We start from the raw sequence: 21750 nt of genomic DNA on the forward strand, positions 1-21750 counted from the left end.
CTACCCAGATGGAATATAAGGTATTGTTCCTCCAACTTGAGTGTGAGGTCCTCCAATCCATCTTGACAGTAGAGGAGGCCATGGATAGACATATCAGAATGGGAATGGGACGTGGAATTAAAATGTGTGGCCACTGGGAGATCCTGCTTTCTCTGGTGGACAGAGCATAGGTGTTTGGCAAAACAGTCTCCCAGTCTGTGTCCGGTCTCACCAATATATAGAAGGCCGCACCGGGAGCAACGGACACAGTATATCACACCAGCCGACTCACAAGTGAAGTGCCGCCTCACCTGGAAGGACTGTCTGGGGCCCTGAATGGTGGTGAGGGAGGAAGTGTAAGGACAGGTGTAGCACTTGTTTCACTTACAAGGATAAGTGCCAGGAGGGAAATCGGTGGGAATGGATGGGGGGGGATGAATGGATAAGGGAGTCACGTAGGGAGCGATCCCTGCAGAAAGCAGAAAGGGGAGGGAGGGAAAGATGTGTTTGGCAGTGGGATCCTGTTGGAGGTGGCGGAAGTTACGGAGAATAATTGCAACCTTCTTATTCCTGAGTCCCACCCAAATTGACTCAGTGTCTAATCCCTCCACTACGTCTCCCCGTCCATCTGTGACATTGTCCCTGATTATAGAAACATAGAAAACCTACAGCACAATACAGGCCCTTCGGCCCACAAAGTTGTGCCAAACATGTGCCTACCCTAGAAATTACTAGGCTCACCCATAGCCCTCTATTTTTCTAAGCTCCATGTACCTATCCAGAAGTCTTTTAAAAGGCCCTATCATATCTGCCTCCACCACTGTTGCTGGTAGCCCATTCCAAGCACCCACCACTCTCTGCATAAAAAACTTACCCCTGACATCTCCTCTGTACCTGTTCCCAAGCACCTTAAACCTGTGCCCTCTTGTGGCAGCCTTTTCAGCCCTGGGGAAAAGCCTCTGACTATCCACACGATCAACGCCTCTCATCATCTTATACACCTATACGATCCTATTGCTAGTGCAACTCTCCCCACCATCTTTTACCTCCTCCTCTATCCTTCCTAAAACTTCGAAAACTTGGTACATTAATCACCCTTCCCTTCCCATCTTTCAACCAAGTTTCAGTAATGGCTACAACATTATAGTTCCATGTACTGATCCATGCTCTAACTTCATTACCCTTACCCATAATACTCCTAGCATTAAAATATACACACTTCAAACTATCTGACCCATCATACCTTTTATTTCATTTTTGCCTTTCAATACTTTTCCTGACATCTACCTCCTGGTCTAATCCTTCCCTTACCGACCTGGGGCTCCAGTTCCCAGCCCCCTGCAAAACTAGTTTAAGCTCTCCCGAGTAACATCAGCTAAACTCCTGGCCAGGATACCGGTTCCTCTCCAATCAGCTGCAACCTGTCCCTCTTGCACAGGTCACCCTTTGCAATGATCCAAGAACTTGCAACGCTGCCCCCTGAACCATGTCCGCAGCCACTAATTCATCCGTGCTATCACCTCATACCTACCTGCACTAGCCCATGGCACAGGGAGTAATCTGAAGATTACAACCTTGGAGGTCCTTCTCTTCAGCCTCTTTCCTAACTCTATATACTGACTGTGTCGAACCTCTTCCCCTATGTCTTTAGTGCTAATATGCACCACAACCTCTGCTGTTGCCCCTGCCCCTGACCATATTCTGCAGACACTCCAACACATCATGGACCCTAGCACCTGGGAGGCAACAGACCATTCTGGTGTCTCTCTTGCCCCCACAGACACATTCTGCCCCCCTATCAAGTCCCTTATATCTACCACACTGCCTGACTTTACCCTTGCCTGTTGAGCCTCAGAACTGGCCACAGTGCCACCAGCCTGGCAGCTGCTGTCATGATCTGATGGGTCATCCCCACACCCCCCAGCAATATCCAAAGGGGTATACTTGTTGCTGAGGGGAATGACCACAGGGGAACTCTACACTAACTTCCTAATTCTCTTACCACTCCTAATGGTCACCCATCTTCTGCCTGAATGCTGTGCTCTGGGTGTGTCCATCTCTTCAAAAGTTGCATCTATAATATCTTCCGCCTCCTCAGAGTGCAATTTGCCCCTATCAACTGCCTGTCCTTCCTCACAGTCTGACTACACACTCAGCACACCAACTGCCCATCCTCAGACCTGGCATCCTGGTTTCCACCCCCCGCCAAATTAGTTTAAACCGTCCCCCACAGCTCTAGCAAATCTGCCCCATGGGTATTGGTCTCCCCTCGGTACAGGTGAAACCCTTCTTTATTGTACAGGTCATACCTTCTCCAGAAGAAATCCCAATGATGCAGAAATCTGAAACCCTGCCCCCTGCACCAATTTCTCAGCCAGGCATTCATCTCTCAAATCATCCTATTCTTACCTTCATGGCACGTTGCACAGAAAGCAATCCGAAGATGACTACCCTTCAGGTCCTGCTTTTCAGCCTAGTACCCGACTCCCTCTATTTTCTCTTCAGGATCCCTTCCCTTTCCCTACCTACTGTATGCCATTTGTACCAATAAATGGCGACGGCAGAGCGCGCGGCCACTCCAGGAATGAATATCCGTTATCTGTAAGTAGGGGCCGTGCACAATCCTGATTTGATGGGGACGGACATGAGGAGCACGGAGGAACATCTGGTGAAACTTTTGAAATGCCTGTTTCGCTGCCGCTGCTACTGTGCGATCGGAAAAATCTCCGGGAGGAAGGCCCCGAATCCTCGGCTTTGCCTGTTGCTTGGCGGCCGGGGCTGGGGTCGAAGCGCTCGGCAGAGATGGTGCTTGGTGTTGGAGGGCTGGTTGGAGGCTTGGTTTGTCGGACGGACTCAGAGTTGGCTGTGGTCGGGTGCTTCCAGAGGCTGCATCGGGAAGCTTTGCGGCGCTGGAGGTTCATGGCAGGAAGAGTTCTTCCTTCTACCATCTACGTGAGATGATAGGCTATCGAGGACTTTGAGACTTTCATTTACCGTGTTCATGGTCTGCCCTTATCAAGTTACGGCATTGATTTGCACTGTTGTAACTATATGTTATAATTACGTGGTTTTTGTAAGATAGTCTTGGTCTGTCTTGTGTTTTTGTGATATCATACTGGAGGAACATTGTATCATTTCTTAATGCATGCATTACTAAATGACAATAAACGAGGACTGAATGTCCTCACAATCTATACCATGACTTCGGACTGTTCACTCTCCCCCTTTTGAACACTGTGGACCCATTGCAAAACATCCCTGACCCTGACACCTAGAATGCAACAAACCATATAGGTATCTACGTCACATCCACAGAATGTTTTCTGCTTCTCTGTCTATGGAATCCCCTATCACTACTACACTTCTCTTCCCCCCTCTCCCCACTTCCTTTCTGAGCTACAGAGCCGGACTCAGTGCCAGAGATATGGTCACTGCGGCCTCCCCCCGTCACCCCTCCCAATAGCATCCAAAGTGTAGTTATTATTGAAAGGAAGCTGGCTTCCTATTCCCCTTCTCTCTCCTGACAGTCATCCAGGGACCTACCTCCTGCAACTCAGGGGTGACTAACTCCCTGTAGCTCCTATCTATCACCTCCTCATTCTCCCATATAAGCCGAAGGCCATCGAGATGCAGCTCCAGTTCCTTAACACCTGTCTCCGAGAATGAAAATTTATTACTACCCACTTTGCTTGTTGCTAGCTTGAATTTCAAATAACAAATACAAACTTGCCATGAAACATAGATTTACTAAGCTATTACCAGAATTTCGTAAATCAATTGTTAAAAGCCCCAAGATTTGGAAATTTACACTGCAGCTGAAATTATCAATCTATCTTCATTAAAGTTGACACAACCTGCCTGGTTCCAACTTGAAGAATAAGCTGGCCACTCACTTGTGATGCCCTCTGTCATGATATCAGTCATCTTGCAGCAGGAAGACAGCATTCTCATGCTGAGTTGGTCCACCACCAGCACCTGAAAAGAAAGAAGTACAAATATTAATAACAATGTCAACAATGCCAGTCCTAATAGAAATGGACATTATTTCTCTGAATCAATATCCCAGAATTCCAGCAACTCTTCTGGTATGTTAATCATTCGGTCACCAATTCTTGATGGTTTGCATATGAATCACCCAATAAGTGATGAAGAGCACATTTCAGATCCTCTGTCCTAAACAAAATTCAGCTGGGCTCTGTTGCAGCTTCAGTAGAGAGGCCATTTCAGTTAATAGCCTCCTGCAGAAAATATTCTACAAAAGAAAACACTCAGGTTGGAGGAGCAGCATCTTATATTCCATCTGAGTAGCCTCCAACCTGATGGCATGAACATCAATTTCTCAAAGTTCCAGTAGTATCCTCCTCCCTTCACTATTTCCCATTCCCTTTTCCCTCTCTCTCCTTATCTTCCCATCACCTCCCTCCGGTGCTCCTCCCCCTTTTCTTTTTCCCATGGCCATCTGTCTTCTCCAGCCTTGTATCTCTTTCACCAATCAAACTCCCAGCTCTGTACTTCACCCCTCCCCCTTCCAGGTTCACCTATCACCTTGTGCTTCTTCCTCCCCTACCCCCAGCTTCTGACTCTGACTCATCATCCATTTCTCTCCAGTCCTGATAAAGGGTTTTGGCCTGAAACATTAACTATATTCTTTTCCATAGCTGCTGCCTGGTCTGCTGAGTTCCTCCAGTGTGTTGCTTGGAGTTCCAGCATCTGCAGATTTTCTCTGGTTTGTGATTGGACCACAAAAGAAGATATTCTTATTGATTTTACTACTTTGATTGATATTTCTTGAAAATGACACTCCAAAACAAAGGCATCCTCCTAAACCAAATCTTCACCAGTCCATCATTCATACTAAATGCCTCTTCTATTTCTTGAACAATGAAGGAAATGGAGAGAGTCAATACCTTCCATTCTCCCTTCTTCTTCACCTTCTTGATGACATCATTCATAATTTCTGCGGTCAGAAAGAAATGAGCGTTAACCTTCAAATTGAACATAATGTACATCTTTCCCACAGACACACCAAGAGTCAATTTGGCTTTGTACGGGGGGGGGGGGGGGGTGCAGTAAGTGAATCAATGGCCACTTCATGTCTCTCCGCTAGAGTACTATTACTTAAGTATCTATAAGGACATATCAGTCTGTCACTCAAATCACAACGTTCGTTTTTTTCAGGAGATTGAATCAATGACAGAATGTTGAAGTGAACATGGGATAAATGTTTAAATCTTCATCATCAAACATCAGCCATGATCAAACATCATGGTGTCACACACACTAAAACACAATATGTCATTTTATCACTGTATCTAAGAATGACAAAAATCAAACTGTTCTCTGGATCAAACAGAATTTAATTATTTAGACAGCATCTGTTTAAGTTGAAGCAGGGATATCGAACATAGAACAGTACAGCACAGCAGAGGCCCTTCAGCCACAATGTTGTGCTGACCTTTAAACCTTGCCTCCCATATAACCCCCAACTTAAATTCCTCCATGTACCTGTCTAGTAGTCTCTTAAATTTCACTAGTGTATCTGCCTCCACCACTGACTCAGGCAGTGCATTCCACGCACCAACCACTCTGAGTAAAAAACCTTCCTCTAATATCCCCTCTGAACTTCCCACCCCTTATCTTAAAGCTATGTCCTCTTGTATTGAGCAGTGGTGCCCTGGGGAAGAGGCGCTGGCTGTCCACTCTATCTATTCCTCTTAATATCTTGTACACCTCTTTCATGTCTCCTCTCATCCTTCTCTCCAAAGAGTAAAGCCCCAGCTCCCTTAATCTCTGATCATAATGCATACTCTCTAAATCAGGCAGCATCCTGGTAAATCTCCTCTGTACCCTTTCCAATGCTTCCACATCCTTCCTATAGTGAGGTGATGAGAACTGGACACAGTACTCCAAGTGTGACCTAACCAGAGTTTTGTAGAGCTCCATCATTAACTCACAATTCTTAAACTCTATCCCTCGACTTATGAAAGCTAACACCCCATAAGCTTTCTTAACTATCCTATCTACCTGTGAGGCAACTTTCAGGGATCTATGAACATGTACCCCCAGATCCCTCTGCTCCTCCACACTACCAAGTATCCTGCCATTTACTTTGTACTCTGCCTTGGAGTTTGTCCTTCCAAAGTGTACCACCTCACACTTCTCCTGGTTGAACTCCATCTGCCACTTCTCAGCACACTTCTGCATCCTATCAATGTCTCTCTGCAATCTTCGACAATTCTCTACACTATCCACAACACCACCAACCTTTGTGTAGTCTGCAAACTTGCCAACCCACCCTTCTACCCCCACATCCAGGTCGTTAATAAAAATCATGAAAAGTAGAGGTCCCAGAACCGACCCCTGTGGGACACCACTAGTCACAACCCTCCAATCTGAATGTTCTCCCTCCACCACGACCCTCTGCCTTCTGCAGGCAAGCCAATTCTGAATCCACCTGGCCAAACTTCCCTGGATCCCATGCCTTCTGACTTTCTGAATAAGCCTACCATGTGGAACCTTGTCAAATGCCTTACTAAAATCCATGTAGATCACATCCACGCACTACCCTCATCTATATGCCTGGTCACCTCCTCGAAGAACTTTATCAGGCTTGTTAGACACAATCTGCCCTTCATAAAGCCATGTCCCTGATCAGATCATCATTCTCCAAATGCCCATAGATTCTATCTCTAAGAATCTTTTCCCACAGCTTTCCCACCACAGACATAAGTCTCACTGGTCTATAATTACCCAGACAATCCCTACTACCTTTTTTGAACAAGGGGACAACATTTGCCTCCCTCCAATCCTCCGGTACCATTTCCGTGGACAACGAGGACATAAAGATCCTAGCCAGAGGCTCAGCAATCTCTTCCCTCGTCTCGTGGAGCAGCCTGGGAAATATTCCATCAGGACCCGGGGACTTATCTGTCCTAACGTATTTTAACAACTCCAACACCTCCTCTCCCTTAATATCAACATGCTCCAGAACTTCAACCTTACTCATATAAAGAAAAGTATTCATTGAGGACCTTGCTCACTTCCACAGCCTCCAGGCACATCTTCACACCTTTATCTCTAATCTGTTCTACCTTCAATCCTGTCATCCTTTTTCTCTTCACATAATTGAAGTATGCCTAGGGCAGGGGTCAGCAACCTTTACCACTGAAAGAGCCACTTGGACCCGTTTCCCACAGAAAAGAAAACACTGGGAGCCGCAAAACCCGTTTGACATTTAAAATGAAATAACACTGCATACAACGTTTTTTTTGCCTTTATGCTATGTATAAACAAACTATAATGTGTTGCATTTATGAAATTGATGAACTCCTGCAGAGAAAACGAAATTACATTTCTGCATGCAACAAAAACATTTTGAACTCCGAAAAAGAGACATTGGGTTGAAAGTTACTTTTAAGTAAAATATTCAATGTCTATTTGAGTCCTTCTTGTATTTATGAAAAACGCCGAACTTAAATTTTCCGCCAGCAGCAAACCAAAAATAACGTCAGCCAGCTGTCATCCTGAAAAATGAAAGGACTATTTCACTGAACTATGAAAAAATATGAATATAAGTAAAATAATAGGCAATTAAAATATTTATCATACTTGGTTAATGGGATTTCTGCTCCTGGACCTCAGCGCACAGCGTCTGCACATCAGGGCTGTATGATGTCACCTTCATCTTTACACAGGATCGCAAGCTGTCATCTGTGAGGTTTTCAATATCACTCCATTTGTGTTTCTGAGCAAGAACGGCCTTCTGACGGGCAACATCTTCAAGGTCTGCTGTCAAGCGTCTAAACTTGGACACCCATATGTCTTTGTCGGCTATGTCGGCCAGTTCCATCTCAAGATCAGGTTGACTCACACCTGCCAATGCAGTCGTATTCAGTAGGGAAGGATCGATGCTTAAGGGAGTGACCGGGAAGGATAATGTGTTTTTTTCCTCTCTGAACTCACAGAAGCGTTTCCCAAACGATGTTTGCATTGCGATGATTGCAGAATGTAAATACTCCGAAATTATCATGTCGTGACCTTGTTTGAACTCTCTCAAATTGGGGAAGTGAGACAAAGTGCCTTTCTGTAAATCTCTGGCAAGCACTGTCAACTTGCGCTCGAATGCCAAAACATCCTCCAACATGTGCAGGGCTGTACGTCCTTTCCCCTGAAGAGCTGTGTTCAGCGTGTTCAGGTGCGCTGTCATGTCTACCATGAAGTGTAGCTTTTCCAGCCACTCTGGCTGTTCCAGCTCAGGAAAGGTGAGCCCTTTGCTGCCCAGGAAAGTTTTCACTTCTTCCAGACACGCGACAAAGCGTTTCAGCACCCGTCTGGACAGCCAGCGATAAAAACACGTTGTAGCGGTGTCAGTAAACTGCAGTCAAAGATAGCTTTATTCGAACTAAACAGCCTTGCTTTTAAGCCTCCCTCAACCCAGCCCCCATGGACGCAGATGCTGCAAAAGACGCGTACTCACAAACCCCCGTAGGCTATCTCCCTTAGCCGGAATGCCGGCTAATTGTGAGCCGTTTCGGATGTGGCAGGAAATGTACAAGATCACCATAATTACATTTCAAAAGCTAACAAACTAACATAAAATACATTTTAATTAAATACTGACCAATTATTTCCCAAAGCCACAGGGAGCCGCAGCACAGAGGTGAAAGAGCCACAAATGGCTCGGGAGCCGCAGGTTGCCGACCCCCGGCCTAGGGGTTTTCCTTTACCCTACTCGCCAAGGCCTTCTCATGCCCCCTTCTTGCTCTCCTCAGCCCCTTCTTAAGCTCTTTTCTTGCTACCCTATATTCCTCAATAGACCCATCTGATCCTTGCTTCCTAAACCTCATGTATGCTGCCTTCTTCCACCTGACGAGATTTTCCATCTCACTTGTCACCCATGGTTCCTTCATCCTACCATTTTTTACCTTCCTCAAAATATAATTTTGTCTCTTTTTTTGTTTTTGAAGTACAACTGTGCAGTTGGAGTTGATTCATTTGCTGATGAGGTATTTTTGCTAGTTAGTAAGATTACATTCCTGTTCCTCATCCAAATGCATTCTTTCAAGTCAAGTCAAGTCACCTTTTATTGTCATTTCGGCCATAACTGCTGGTACAGTACACAGTAAAAACAAGACAATGTTTTTCAGGACCATGGTGTTACTTGAAACAGTACAAAAACTACACTGAATTATGTAAAAACAACACAGAAAAAAACTACACCAGACTACAGACCTACCCAGGACTGCATAAAGTGCACAAAACAGTACTATACAAAACAGTATAAATAATAAACAAGACAATAGGCACAGTAGAGGGCAGTAAGTTGGTGTCAGTCCAGGCTCTGGGTATTGAGGAGTCTGATGGCTTGGGGGAAGAAACTGTTACATAGTCTGGTTGTGAGAGCCCGAATGCTTCCATGCCTTTTCCCAGATGGCAGGAGGGAGAAGAGTTTGTATGAGGGGTACGGGGGGTCCTTCACAATGCTGTTTGCTTTGCAGGTGCAGTGTGTGGTGTAAATGTCTGTAATGGCAGGAAGAGAGACCCCGATGATCTCAGCTGACCTCACTGTCAACTGCAGGGTCTTGCGATCCGAGATGGTGCATTTTTCAAACCAAGCAGTGATGCAACTGCTCAGGATGCTCTCAATACAACCCCTGTAGAATGTGATGAGGATGGAGGATGGGAGATGGACTTTCCTCAGCCTTCGCAAAAAGTAGAGACGCTGTTGAGCTTTCTTTGCTATGGAGCTGGTGTTGAGGGACCAGGTGAGATTATCCACCAGGTGAACACCAAGAAATTAGGTGCTCTTAACAATCTTTACCGAGAAGCCGTCAATGTTCAGTGGAGAGTGGTTGCTCTGTGCCCTCCTAAAGTCAACAACCATCTCCTTTGTTTTGTTCACATTCAGAGACAGGTTGTTGGCTCTGCACCTGTCCGTTAGTCGCTGCACCTCCTCTCTGTAAGCTGACTCATCGTTCTTGCTGATGAGACCCACCTCGGTCATGTCATCAGTGAACCTGATGTGGTTCAAGCTGTGTGTTGCAGCACAGTCGTGGGTCAACAGAGTGAACAGCAGTGGGCTGAGCAAACAGCCCTGGGGGGGGCCCCGTGCTCAGTGTGATTGTATTGGAGATGCTGCCGCTGATCTGGACTGGCTGAGGTCTCCCAGTCAGGAAGTCTGGGATCCAGTTGCAGAAGGAGGTGTTCAGGCCCAGTAGGTTCAGCTTTCCAATCAGTTTCTGAGGGATGATTGTGTTGAATGCTGAACTGAAGTCTATGAACAGCATTCGAACGTGTGTGTCTTTTTTGTCCAGGTGGGTTAGGGCCAGGTGGAGAATGATGGCAATGGCGTCATCTGTTGAATGGTTGGGACAGTATGCGAACTGCAGGGGGTCCAGTGAGGGAAGCAGCAGGGTCTTGATGTATCTCATGATGAGCCTTTTGAAACACTTCATGATGATGGATGGACGGTGGTTATTTAGGCAGGACACTGAAGACTTCTTCGGCATAGGGACGATGGTGACAGCCTTGAAGCACGATAGAACGATGGCGCTGCTCAGGGAGATGTTGAAGATGTCAGTGAGAACATCTGCTAGCTGGTCTGCATAGCATTCTACCAGGAATATTGTTATGTCCAGCAGCCTTCCATGGACCTTCTGTGAGTCACAGTACCTGGTCATTTGGAGCAGGGCTGGACTTCCTCACCTCCACATCATTTTCCACCACAAAACGAGCATAGAAGCTGTTTGGCGCATCTGGGAGGGAGGGATCACATGCACAGTCAGGTGTAGTTTCCTTTCCAGACCTTGAGGATTTAAGTCATGGAGCCATTCGGAACAGAAACAGGCCCTTCAACTTAACTGGCCCATGCTGACCAAGGTGCCTCATCCAAGTTAGTCCCACTTGCAGGTGTTCAGTCCATAAACTCTTAAACCTTTCCAATCCATGTACCTGTCCACCTGTTATTTTACCTGTCTTAACTACCTGCCCAGGCTCATCATTCCACATACTGTATTTACCCTATGTAAAAATTTTCTCAAGTTCCTATTAAATTTTTTAACTCTTACTTTAAATTTATACTCTCTCATTATTGATTTTCCAACCCTATCTACAGCCCTCATGATTTCATACTTCTCTATAAGATCATTTCTCAGTCTCCCACACCCAGAAATAAAGTCCCAGATTGCCCAACTTCTTCCTATAGCTCAGTCCCTCAAAAATAACCCTCCACTATCATTTGATCTCTACTAATACAAAGATAATTTTGAATCTAATTTGCCAGCTCATCCTGAATCCTTGCGATTAATCTTTTGGACCAATCTCCCATGTGGGACCTTGTCAACTGCGTTCCTGAAAACCACATGCACTACATTAAGTACACTGCTCTCATCAATATATGTTGCTTTCACTTCAAAAAATTCAACCAAATTGATTGGATAGGACAAAGACAAAAGAGACCACAGGTCTAGAACAAAAAGCACAAATAAGTCCTGATGTAGGATTTCACTGCAAAACATCAACCTACACCTTCTTCCTCCACAGACGCTGCTTGGACTGCTGAGATCTTTCCAAAGTTCTGGGCTCTTTAGTCATGTAGGATCTCTCCCTAACAAAACCATGCTGACTGAATTTAATTAATCTCAGTCTTTCAGAGTGAAAGTTAACCTTGTCCCTCAAAATATTTTCTCAATAGCATCCCTACTACTGACATTAAAATTGCAGTTCATTAATTATCTGACACATCTCTTGAACAAGGTATCACATCTGATTCCTCACCTGCACACGCGAAGATTTAGAAATCTCTGTAAGGTCCCAACAATGTGGTCCCTTGTCTATGTTTTAAACTTTCACTGTCCCTCTCTATCAATTCCCTAACCACAACAACATCCTCCAAGAATGAGAGTAACCATTTCACATCAAGGACTGTCACATCAAGGTTGTGTGGGAAAACTGACATCAGCGGATATCAAAAGGAAAATATTCCCATGGTCGGAGTCCTGTCTCACACAATGGTAAATTGTTCTGGCTGTCAGAAGACATCGCAGAGACATTTCATCAGAGACACCTAGAACCAAGTACCCTCAGCTTTCTCATCAACAACCTCTTTTCTAGTATAAATTGATGGTTATTGATAATTTATAATCATCTATTGGCAACTCTGCAGAAAAAGAGGCCATTCATATCTGCATGAAGCAAAACTTCAAACATGGGCTGATGAGTGGAGGGTAACATTTGTAAAGTAAAATGTCAAACAATGAGCAGCTCCAGCAGAAGTGCAGCCTCCTACCCTTGGTTTACACTGGCGTTACCATCACCAGCTTATTCCACTGGTATCCCGACCCCACCAACATCTAACCTATCTGTTCCTGGTGCCCAGCTGTTGCCCATTGACAACAGTGGCCAAAACTGGAGTGCCTGCCACCAAGAACGGTGCCAGTAGTAGATGCATGCAAACACTGCTACCTTCAGGCTCCTCTCTAGCAATGCACTGTATTGTCACTCCATCATGATCCCAGAGCCTGAACTTCAGTGAGCTCCTGCCTCACCACTTCAGTGACCCAAGTTCAGTCCTGGTCTCTAGTGCTGTCTGTATGAATTTCCATGTCATAGTCATACAGCGCTGAACAAGCTCCTCTCCCCACCACACACGAACAACACTAATCCTGGTTTTATTTATTCTCTTCATTAACCTCTACCTCCTCATGTTTGAACATTCACTATGTACAGTAGGGCAACTTACAGTAATCTATGGACCAGCACACCTTTAGAGTGTGGGAGGAAACCTGAAGACCAGGAAGAGATCTGCACAGTCACAGGGAGAATCCACAAACTCCACAAAGACAGCCTCTGAGATTGTGATTTAACCATGGCTGCTGGAGATGTCTGCTCTACTGCAGCACTGTGCCATCCCTAGCCTACATGTTCTCCATGACGGTGTGGATTTTCCCAGAAGCTCTAGTTTACTCCCTTATCTTAAAAGTGTGCAGACTGCTAGGTTAATTGTCCCCTTTGGAGGGAGCTGAGGAGAATGAAACTGGATTAGAGTGAATGGTTGGATTAATTAAGCACATCAAATCAGCCATGATGGAATGGCAGAGCAAGGTCAATGTGATGAATGGCCTAATTCTGCTCTTTTGTCTTTTGGTCTTGTTCAGTGTTGGACAAGAGAGGTCAAAGCTTCCCTGCTGTGTGATTCCATGGCCCTCACATCAAACAGCAACTCAGTGATGACAGCATTGTAGCTGTACCTTTACCGAAAGAGCTCAGTGACTCAAGCAGGCAGTATATCACATCTTCTCAAGGGTTCTTAGGACTGAGCATGAAGTACTGGTCGTGCCAGCAAGGCAGACTTCCTGAAAATGAATAAAAGTCTAGTGGAGCGTTTAGGTTCAATTATGGGCTAAGGTAGCCTTTGTGTGTTTGTGAGACTGAATGAATAAATAAGTGAACATAGAATGAATGAGCTGATAGAAAAGGTTTCAATACAATGAAAGGAAAATGGAAGAACACAAAATGTCTGTTTCCAGTCATGGCAGAAGGATCATGTAAATAATGGAGCAAGTTGACAGAAAGCAAATTAGCATTACTAAGTAAATAGATCCTTCATTGTTATTGCCAGATTGTCAAGCGATTTCAGATAATGCTACAAGCTTATAAACAGGTTGTAAATAACGGTATTTGGAATGCCAGTATTAAAAAAAACAAGCATAATAAAATGCTGTTGTCACTGCATTATGCTTTCTAAGCATCAAACTGTAACAACAATGCAGCTCTTTTGTCTGCTGAGAAACACATTAATGAGGGACAGTAAGTCAAGGGGGTACTGGAAGAATGAAGGAACTTGGTCAGATCCTCAAAAATATTCAACAACTCAATAAAGAGATAAAGAGATATGAGATGCGTATATTTATTAGCAAGGATAAGCAAGCATATCTAAGCATATCTAAGCAAGGACGTTATGTTAGAGCTGTAAACAATCTTGGTTAGAATTATTGCCTGTGTACTGTCTGCAGTCCTGGTCCTGGAAAAGAGGTGTTGTGAGCTAAATGGCTTCCTTCTGTGCCTTACATTTCCTGAGATTCTAACACCGAGTCAGTCCACTCTCCTTCATGTTCAATATATAAAGGCATTTGCATTAAAACTGCATTGATGCATTTTCACTGCCACAGGAGCAGTAATCTCATCAGGAGGATTCTGAAACAGCTGGTGGCTTTATCTGGAGAGTCCAAAACCTCTTCTAGTTAATCTTTGGAAAAAGCTTTCTCAACCACCTGACTCACCTGCCAGACAATGATGGGCAAATCAGAATATGTATCCTGTACCATCTTTCAATGAATAAATCAGACTGGTGGGATATGGCCGGTGGCTGGTGGCTTAGTCATGTAAAGGGAAAGTATAAAAAAAATCCTTCAAGCATTCTGTGAATTATTATAGCATCTACATTTCAGCTGCACTGTCCAATTGGTTCCTTCTCAACTTGGTGCACTGTTCTCTCCGAATGCGATCTCGGAAAGCAAGAAAGATTAAATACAATAATTGAAACAAAGATATGAGTAAAATGTATTTTGCTGATATCTGATATATGCTTGTTATCTTATATGTGCTATATGTGCCTTGTGCTATGTATGACTGTTTGTACTGTGTTTTGCACCTTGGCCACAGAGTACACTGTTTCATTTGACTGTATTCATATGGAGTTGAATGACAATTAAACTTGAACTTGAACTAGCTTATTTTTTGTTCCAGATTCTTTCAATCTCTGCTGAAAGGTTAGTTCTGAAGGAAATGATATCACAAACATATGAGAAGGTGCCTGAATTTAATGGAATTTAGTTTTAAGGTCCAGATGTACTTGGCTGAGTAGTAAAGGTCTGTGAAGACCAACTGGCTGGAGTTTCTATGCAACATACTCAACCTCTTGCTTCCGCATTCTGAGGTCTGAGATCCCCCACCTGTTTCAAAAAGGCAGCTATTGCACCAGTGCCCAAGTTGAGTGCTGTGATCTTCCTCAATGACTACTGTCCAGAGGCACTTCCATCAATTATAATGAAATGCTCCCAGAGGCTGATTCTGGCACAAAACAACTCCTGCCTCAGAAATTATCTTGATCTGCTCTAACTTGCCCTGGGACAGTGGGACAATGGGTAGAAGGAGGCAGAGGGGGGTGGGAAGGTGTGGAGAGGGGGGGTAAGAGATGTGGAGAGAAGAAGAGGGGGTAAGGGGAAGAGTGGAGGCAGGGAGAGTGGGGGAAAGGAGGAAGAGGAGGTGTGGAGGGGTAGAGGGAGGAAGGGGGAGTTGGAGAGGAGGTGGGGAGAGGTTTAGGATGGGAGAAGGGAAAGATGGAGATGTGGAGAGGGAAAGGTGAGGGGGACAAGGAGGAAGGAAGAGAGGGAGGAGGGGAGAGAGGGAGAAGGGGTGGTGTGGAGAGGTTTAGAGGGAGGAGAGGAGGATGGGTGAGAGGGGGAAGGAGAGGGTGTAACTGGAAGTGCAGAGAAGGATAGGAGAAGCTGAGAAAGGGTGGAGAGTTGCAGAGATAGCTTTGTTGCCAAGTTTGCAGATGATACGAAGATTAGTGGATGGGCAGGTAGTGTTGAGGAAACAGGTAGGATGCAAAAGGACTTAGACAGATTAGGAGAACGGGCATGGAAGTGGCAAATGAAATAAAATGTTGGAAAATGCATGGTCATTTTCAGAGAGACTGAAATGCCTAAATCTCCTTTGCCTGGACGTTCATTTATGAATATTTAAGGAAAAACTCACAAGTATGCTAAACCATCTCAAAGCCTGCTCTTGGTCCCAAGCTGTGAACAAACCCAAAGGAGGAACCTTAAAATAAGAGGGGGGGGGAATATAGATGGCATTGCTGTACATCTGCAGAGCAAGGACTGCATGTGTACTCGGAGCCTCTGGGTGTCATGGTCTGGTCTGTGAAGTCCACATTCCATTTACGGTCCGATCCATTGTTCCTTATTCCAGGTTTTCCGGTTTTCCCTTGTTCTGTTGAAGCACCTGATTCTCATTTTGGGCTGGCTACGTAAATAGCTCCTGGGTTCAGCTTCATTTGCTGGACTGTTCCCTTCACCTTCCTCTTGAAGCCTTTGCCTGCATTGCTGTCAAGTTCTACTGCTGGAGCAAGACTGGAGCCTTGTTGTTGATGGGAACTGTCTCTGTGTCCATGCCTTTGCTAGGTAGGTCTGGCTGTTTGCTGCTGCCTTGTGTTGTGAACCATCTCTCTGTGTTCTGTGTATGAGTCCTGGCCCTATATCCTGCTCCCTAGGAGGGTCCTGACTCTGTGTAGAGCCCTGGCCCCAAGTCCTGTTCCTAAGGAGGAGTCTTGGCTCTGTGTTCCATATCCCTGTGTTCCTGTTGCTCTCAAGACCATGTCCCTGCATTCAGGTGGCTGAAGATCGAGTCAAGGCTTGTCCTGTGCAGGAGATCCACGTCTAGTCCTGCAGCCAAGCCTTGAAAAACCCAAGCCATGTCCAGTCCTGTAGCCATGTCATGTCCAAGCCTAGTTCTGGGGTCCAAGCCCAAGTCAAGACCTGGGTTCTGGGTCCTTGTCCAGTCTGTGGCTGAGTCCAAGCCCAGGCTCCTAGTTCCCAGTTCTTTGTCCTGGTCCCACTTTCCTAGCCCAAGTCTGTGTTCCTGTCTCATCCCTAACTCTAGTCCAGTTGAGTTCCTAATACTTCAGTGTCCATGTCTTGCATTTGAGTCTGCTCCCAACACCCACCTTATGACAGAACAGTCCAGCCAAGCATAGACCCAGTGACACAGACTCTGTTGTTACTCTTGCCATCTGGGGTTCTCTCCTGTTGAATGCCCCCCACCTGCCTACGTCGTCCATAGTCTGGGGAAGCCTTTTGGGTCACCAGGAGGCTCCCATGGGGGCTGGGGGGGGGGGGTTACTGTCATGGTCTGGTCTGTGAAGTCCGCATTTTGGTTCTACCGCCAGAGCAAGACCGGAGTCTTGCTGTGTCTAGATAAGGAACTGTCTATCATTGTCTGTGTCCATGCCTTTGCTAGGTAGATCTGGCTGTTTACCACTACCTTGTGTTGGGAACCATCTCTCTGTGTTCTGTGTATGAGTCCCAGTCCCACGTCCTGCTCCCTAGGAGGAGTCCTGACTCTGTGTAGAGCCCTGGCCCAAGTCCTGTTCCTAAGGAGGGGTCCCAGCTCTGTGTTCCATGTCCCTGTGTCATAGTCTCTCTCAAGACCAAGGCTCTGTGTTCCATGTCCCTGTGTCACAGTCTCTCTCAAGACCAAGGCTCTGTGTTCCATGTCCCTGTGTCACAGTCTCTCTCAAGACCAAGGCTCTGTGTTCCATGTCCCTGTGTCACAGTCTCTCTCAAGACCGTGTCCCTGTGTTCAGGTGTCTGAAGATCGAGTCAAGGCTTTGGGTTCTTGTCCTGTCCATGTGCCTCATCCTGTGCAGGAGATCCATGTCTAGTCTGGCAGCCAAGCCTTGAAAAACCCAAGCCACGTCCAGTCCTGTAGGCACGTCATGTCCTCGCCTAGTTCTGGGGTTGGGGTCCAAGCCCAAGTCAAGACCCAGATTCTGGGTCTTTGTCCAGTCTGTGGCTTGGAGTCCAAGCCCAGGCCTCTAGTTTCCAATTCCTTGTCCTGGTCCTGCTTCCTAGCCAAAGTCCTAGCCCAAGTCTGTGTCTTGTCCCTTCCCTAACTCTAGTCCAGTTCCTGGTACTTCAGTGTCTGTGTCTTGCATTTCGGTCTGCTCTCAGCAACCCCCCCCCCCCATGTGACACTGGGAGCCAATAGAGGGTTTATCAGAGTTTTCCAAGGGGCTGAGACACTGCAATAGAGTGCTGCAGCTGGAGATGAAACTGAGAGATTTTTCAGAGAGCAGAAGGAATAAATGTTAAGAATGAAGAACAGTGGAAATACTTCAAAGATCAGTAGTATCTGCGGGAAGAAACAAAAATCTCTTCAAAAGGAGAAATGTTAATTGTGTCTCTCTGAATGGCTACTTCCTGAGTTGATGTACTTTCCTGCATTCTCAATCCTGTGTGGGTAATTCCCAATTTGCTGTATATTCCTGCATTCTTGTTTCTATTTTAGACTTCCCGCACCATTTACAGACAGGTGATGAAAACCAAGTGATTATACAAACTTTAATTAATGAAGGATACGTTACAAAGGATATGTGTTCAAGACAGCAATGTATCTCCTTAAAAATCTCACCTAATTGTTCTCTGATTCAATTTTCAAACAGTCACAAACCCCATCACACTATGATGATCGCTGGGAGATGTGCTGCTGATGAAAGGTGTATTGTGCTATTAATTGTCTCGTATAGTTTTGTTTCTATTCTGAATAATTGCAGGTCTAGGTACAATCTCCAGAATACCACCTCACATGCAAAATGGGAATTCCAGACCAAACTTTAATCACTGAAGGATGCTCATCAGCTGTGGCAGGGTTTGAATGCTATCACCTCTTAGAAAGTGAAACCAAGCAACATAGATGACAACAAGGCTTCGCTCCCAGATGAGCACAATGTCTTTTATGCTCAATTTGACCATCAAAACATGGGGGGGCACCTTCATGAACTCCCACAGTCCCTGATGACCTGTGATTTCAGCCGCTGAGGCTGACATGAGAGCATTCTTCAAGAGGACAGACCCACTGAAAGCATTTGGCCAACCCTACTTCAAGCAGGCTTCGATTATGCCAGTGCCTAAGAAAAATGTGGTAACCTGCCTTAATGACTATCATCCAATCACACCTACATCCACTATGATGAAGTGCTTCGAAAGTTTGGTGATGAAACATTTCAACTCCAACCTGAGAAACGACTTGGATCTGCTCCAATTTGCCAAACATCATAACAAGTCAAAGCAAATGTCATCTCATTGGCACTTCACTCAACCCTAGAACATCTGGACATCAGGATGCCCTTTGTTGACTACAACTCAGCATTCCATGCTATTATCCCCTCAAAACTAATCAATGGGCTACAGGATCTTCACCTCAATACCACTTTATGCAACTGGATCCTTGATTTCCTCACTTGCAGAATCCAGTCAGTTTGGTTTGTCAACATCTCTTCCACAATCTCCATCAACACAGCTGCTCCACAAGGTTGTGTGCTTAGCTCCCTGCTCTACTCAACTTGTACTTATGACTTACGATTGCGTGGCTAAGCACCGTTACAATGCCATATTTAAGTTTGTTGATGGTACCAAATTTGGTCAAATCAAAGATGGTGACAAATCAGCATATAGTTGGGAGATTGAAAATCAGGCTGAGTGGTGCCACAGCAACAACCTCTCACTCGATGTCAGCAAAACCAAGCAACTGATTATTGACTTCAGGAGGAGGAAACCAGGGGTCCATGAGCCAGTCCTCATTGGGGGATCACAGGTGGAGAGCAACTTTAAACTCCCCAATGTTATCATCTCATCGGACCTATTCCGGGTCCAACGTGTAGGTGCCATTATGAAGAAAATTAGGCAGCACCTCTACTTTCTTAGAAGTCTGTGAAGAATTGGCATGTCATGTAAAATTCTGACAAACTTTTATACATGTGTACTGGAGAGTATATTGACAGGTTGCATCACAGCCTGGTATGGAAACACTAATGCCCTTGAACAGAAAACCATACAGAAAATGGGTATGGGCCAACCCATCACGGGCAAAGCCGTCCCTTCCATTGAGCACATCTACGCAGAGCACTGTTGCAGGAAAGCACCATCCATCAGCAGGGACCCCCACCACCCAGGTCATGCTCTCTTCTCACTGCTGCCATCAGTAAGGTTCAGGAGCCTCAGGATTCACAGCACCAGGTTCAGGAACAGTTACCACGCCTGAACCATCAGGCTCTTAAACCAAAGGGGATAACTTCACTTGCCCATTACTGAACTGTTCCCACAACCTATGGACTGACTTTCAAGGACTCTTCATCTTGTGTTCTGATATTATTTATTTATTTATTTATTTATTTTCTTTTTGTATTTTCACAGTTTGGTTTTATTTTGCACATTGGTTGCTTTTCCATCTTTTTGGGTGTGATCTTTCACCAATTCTATTGTTTCTTGTATTTACTATGATTGCCAGCAAGAAAATGAATCTCGGGGTGGTAGATGATGATATGCATGTACTTTGATAATAAATTTACTTTGACTTTGAACTTTGCAAATTCTAACCATTCTACTATGTCAGTCAATATTCAGGCTTTGTTATCAGAATCTGCCAGAACATTTGTCTTGCTAGTTTTGTCCACTGATTATTTTGATTCATGGCCTTGTGCAATGTGAAAACCAAGCAACATGTTGGCAGATGAAAGAAGACCCAAAGGTAAGTTAAGGATGTGCTACAGTAGGGCGGGAGAAAAGTTTGACTGAGGGTGTCAAACCATCGGCTAAGACCACAGGTCATTCACTAAAGGAGTCTGGAGCAGCCACAGTTCCTTGTTCTGCTGTGGACCTCAGCACGTAATCCCCAGCAGTTGTACTACAAACCACAGCCCAAGTTACAACATATCTTCCACTGAAGTCACTGGAAATAAGAACAGTGGGGGCTTATAAAACTTCAGTTTTATTATTGACCATATAATACCACACTAAATTGAAATCTATCACTTTGTTTAGAAAGTGAGAATGTGAATTAATTGCGTTTAACAGATGGAGTGTTTGACACAGTGGTGGTGACTATGTCAGCAATAAATTAAACTGCTATCGGGACCAAGAATAGATCCTCCCAAAAACAGCTGTTCTATAGAATTTTTTAAAAATCTGGTCTGATAAACATTCTGTTTTATCCTCTGAAACTACATATCAGGCATTTCTTAAATGCCCAAGATTATTGTCACTGCATGGATACAGCAGGGGCTGTATTGTGCTGTAATGTTTGATCTTCTACTCTCCACTGACACTACAAGAATTCAGTCCATTTCAACACAATTATAAGCTGGCTGGTGTAGCGGCATCTGTACTGGACCTTGAAGCAAATGGTCCTGGGTTTAAATCCAGTTGGCTCCTTCCATGCTTTCCATGCTTGCAGGGTTGACTGTCAAGCTAGCAACTCAGCCTCATTTTAAAAAAAAAGCAAAGTGCTATGAAAATGACAAAAATGCTGCTTGATGCGCAAGGTGTGAAAAGAAACAAAAAAAATATAACTATAACAGGAGCCTGGGTGTTGACTCACCAAACACCTGTCCAATGTGTCCATGGTGGCTGGAAGTCTGAGTCACCGGTAAAACTCACTATTGACCTGGATAACCACAACTATTTGATGAAAGTGGGGGTGCTGAAGAAACTAGCAGTTGACATCATTCTGGGGAGACTTGCCTGAATTACATGACTTACTGAGGAAGGAAAATAGCCAATCACATCCATTTGTTAATCCAAGAGTAGCTAATGCTGTTTCTTATTTTATCAAGATTCTGGTTAAAACCAAAGCATTGGCTGGATTAGTTTCTGCCTGACTTGAATGCAGGGGGAGGAACCAAAAGACCTAGAAAGTTGTGCTGGCAATGGCACCATGAGAATTATGCTAGTTCTCCATTGATATTTTTACAGATGATGTCCCCATTGATGACTTGGGAGGGGTCATGAAGGTCTAGAAGGGGACTTGGGAAGGTTGACAGCTCCCATCTCAATGGCCCCCAACCACTGGAGCTGCAGAAGATCTTTGCTGATTTTCTACACCTGTTTCAGCAGAGACCAAGGCTGACAAAGGTCCAAAAACATTCCATCAGGATCAGACCAGGCTAGGGTTCAGTATGCCAACACGGCTACAGATGGCTAGAGCAGACTG

At 45.0% G+C, this 21750-nt stretch overlaps 1 protein-coding gene across 3 annotated transcripts in view; it reads right to left on the minus strand.

Annotated features, from left to right (window-relative positions):
- Positions 1–21750, minus strand: part of LOC132407470 (syntaxin-binding protein 1) — a 132974-nt gene that overhangs the window by 81998 nt on the left and 29226 nt on the right. For all 3 annotated transcript variants that reach the window (XM_059994055.1, XM_059994056.1, XM_059994057.1), the window contains 2 exons: positions 4887–4936; positions 3873–3954 (listed from right to left, as the gene is read on the minus strand). In XM_059994055.1, the coding sequence (XP_059850038.1) occupies positions 3873–3954; positions 4887–4936 (132 nt within the window). The remainder of the gene's footprint in view (positions 1–3872; positions 3955–4886; positions 4937–21750) is intronic.

This window comes from Hypanus sabinus, chromosome 18, assembly GCF_030144855.1.
Source record: "Hypanus sabinus isolate sHypSab1 chromosome 18, sHypSab1.hap1, whole genome shotgun sequence".
In the NCBI taxonomy this organism is placed as follows: Eukaryota; Metazoa; Chordata; class Chondrichthyes; order Myliobatiformes; family Dasyatidae; genus Hypanus; species Hypanus sabinus.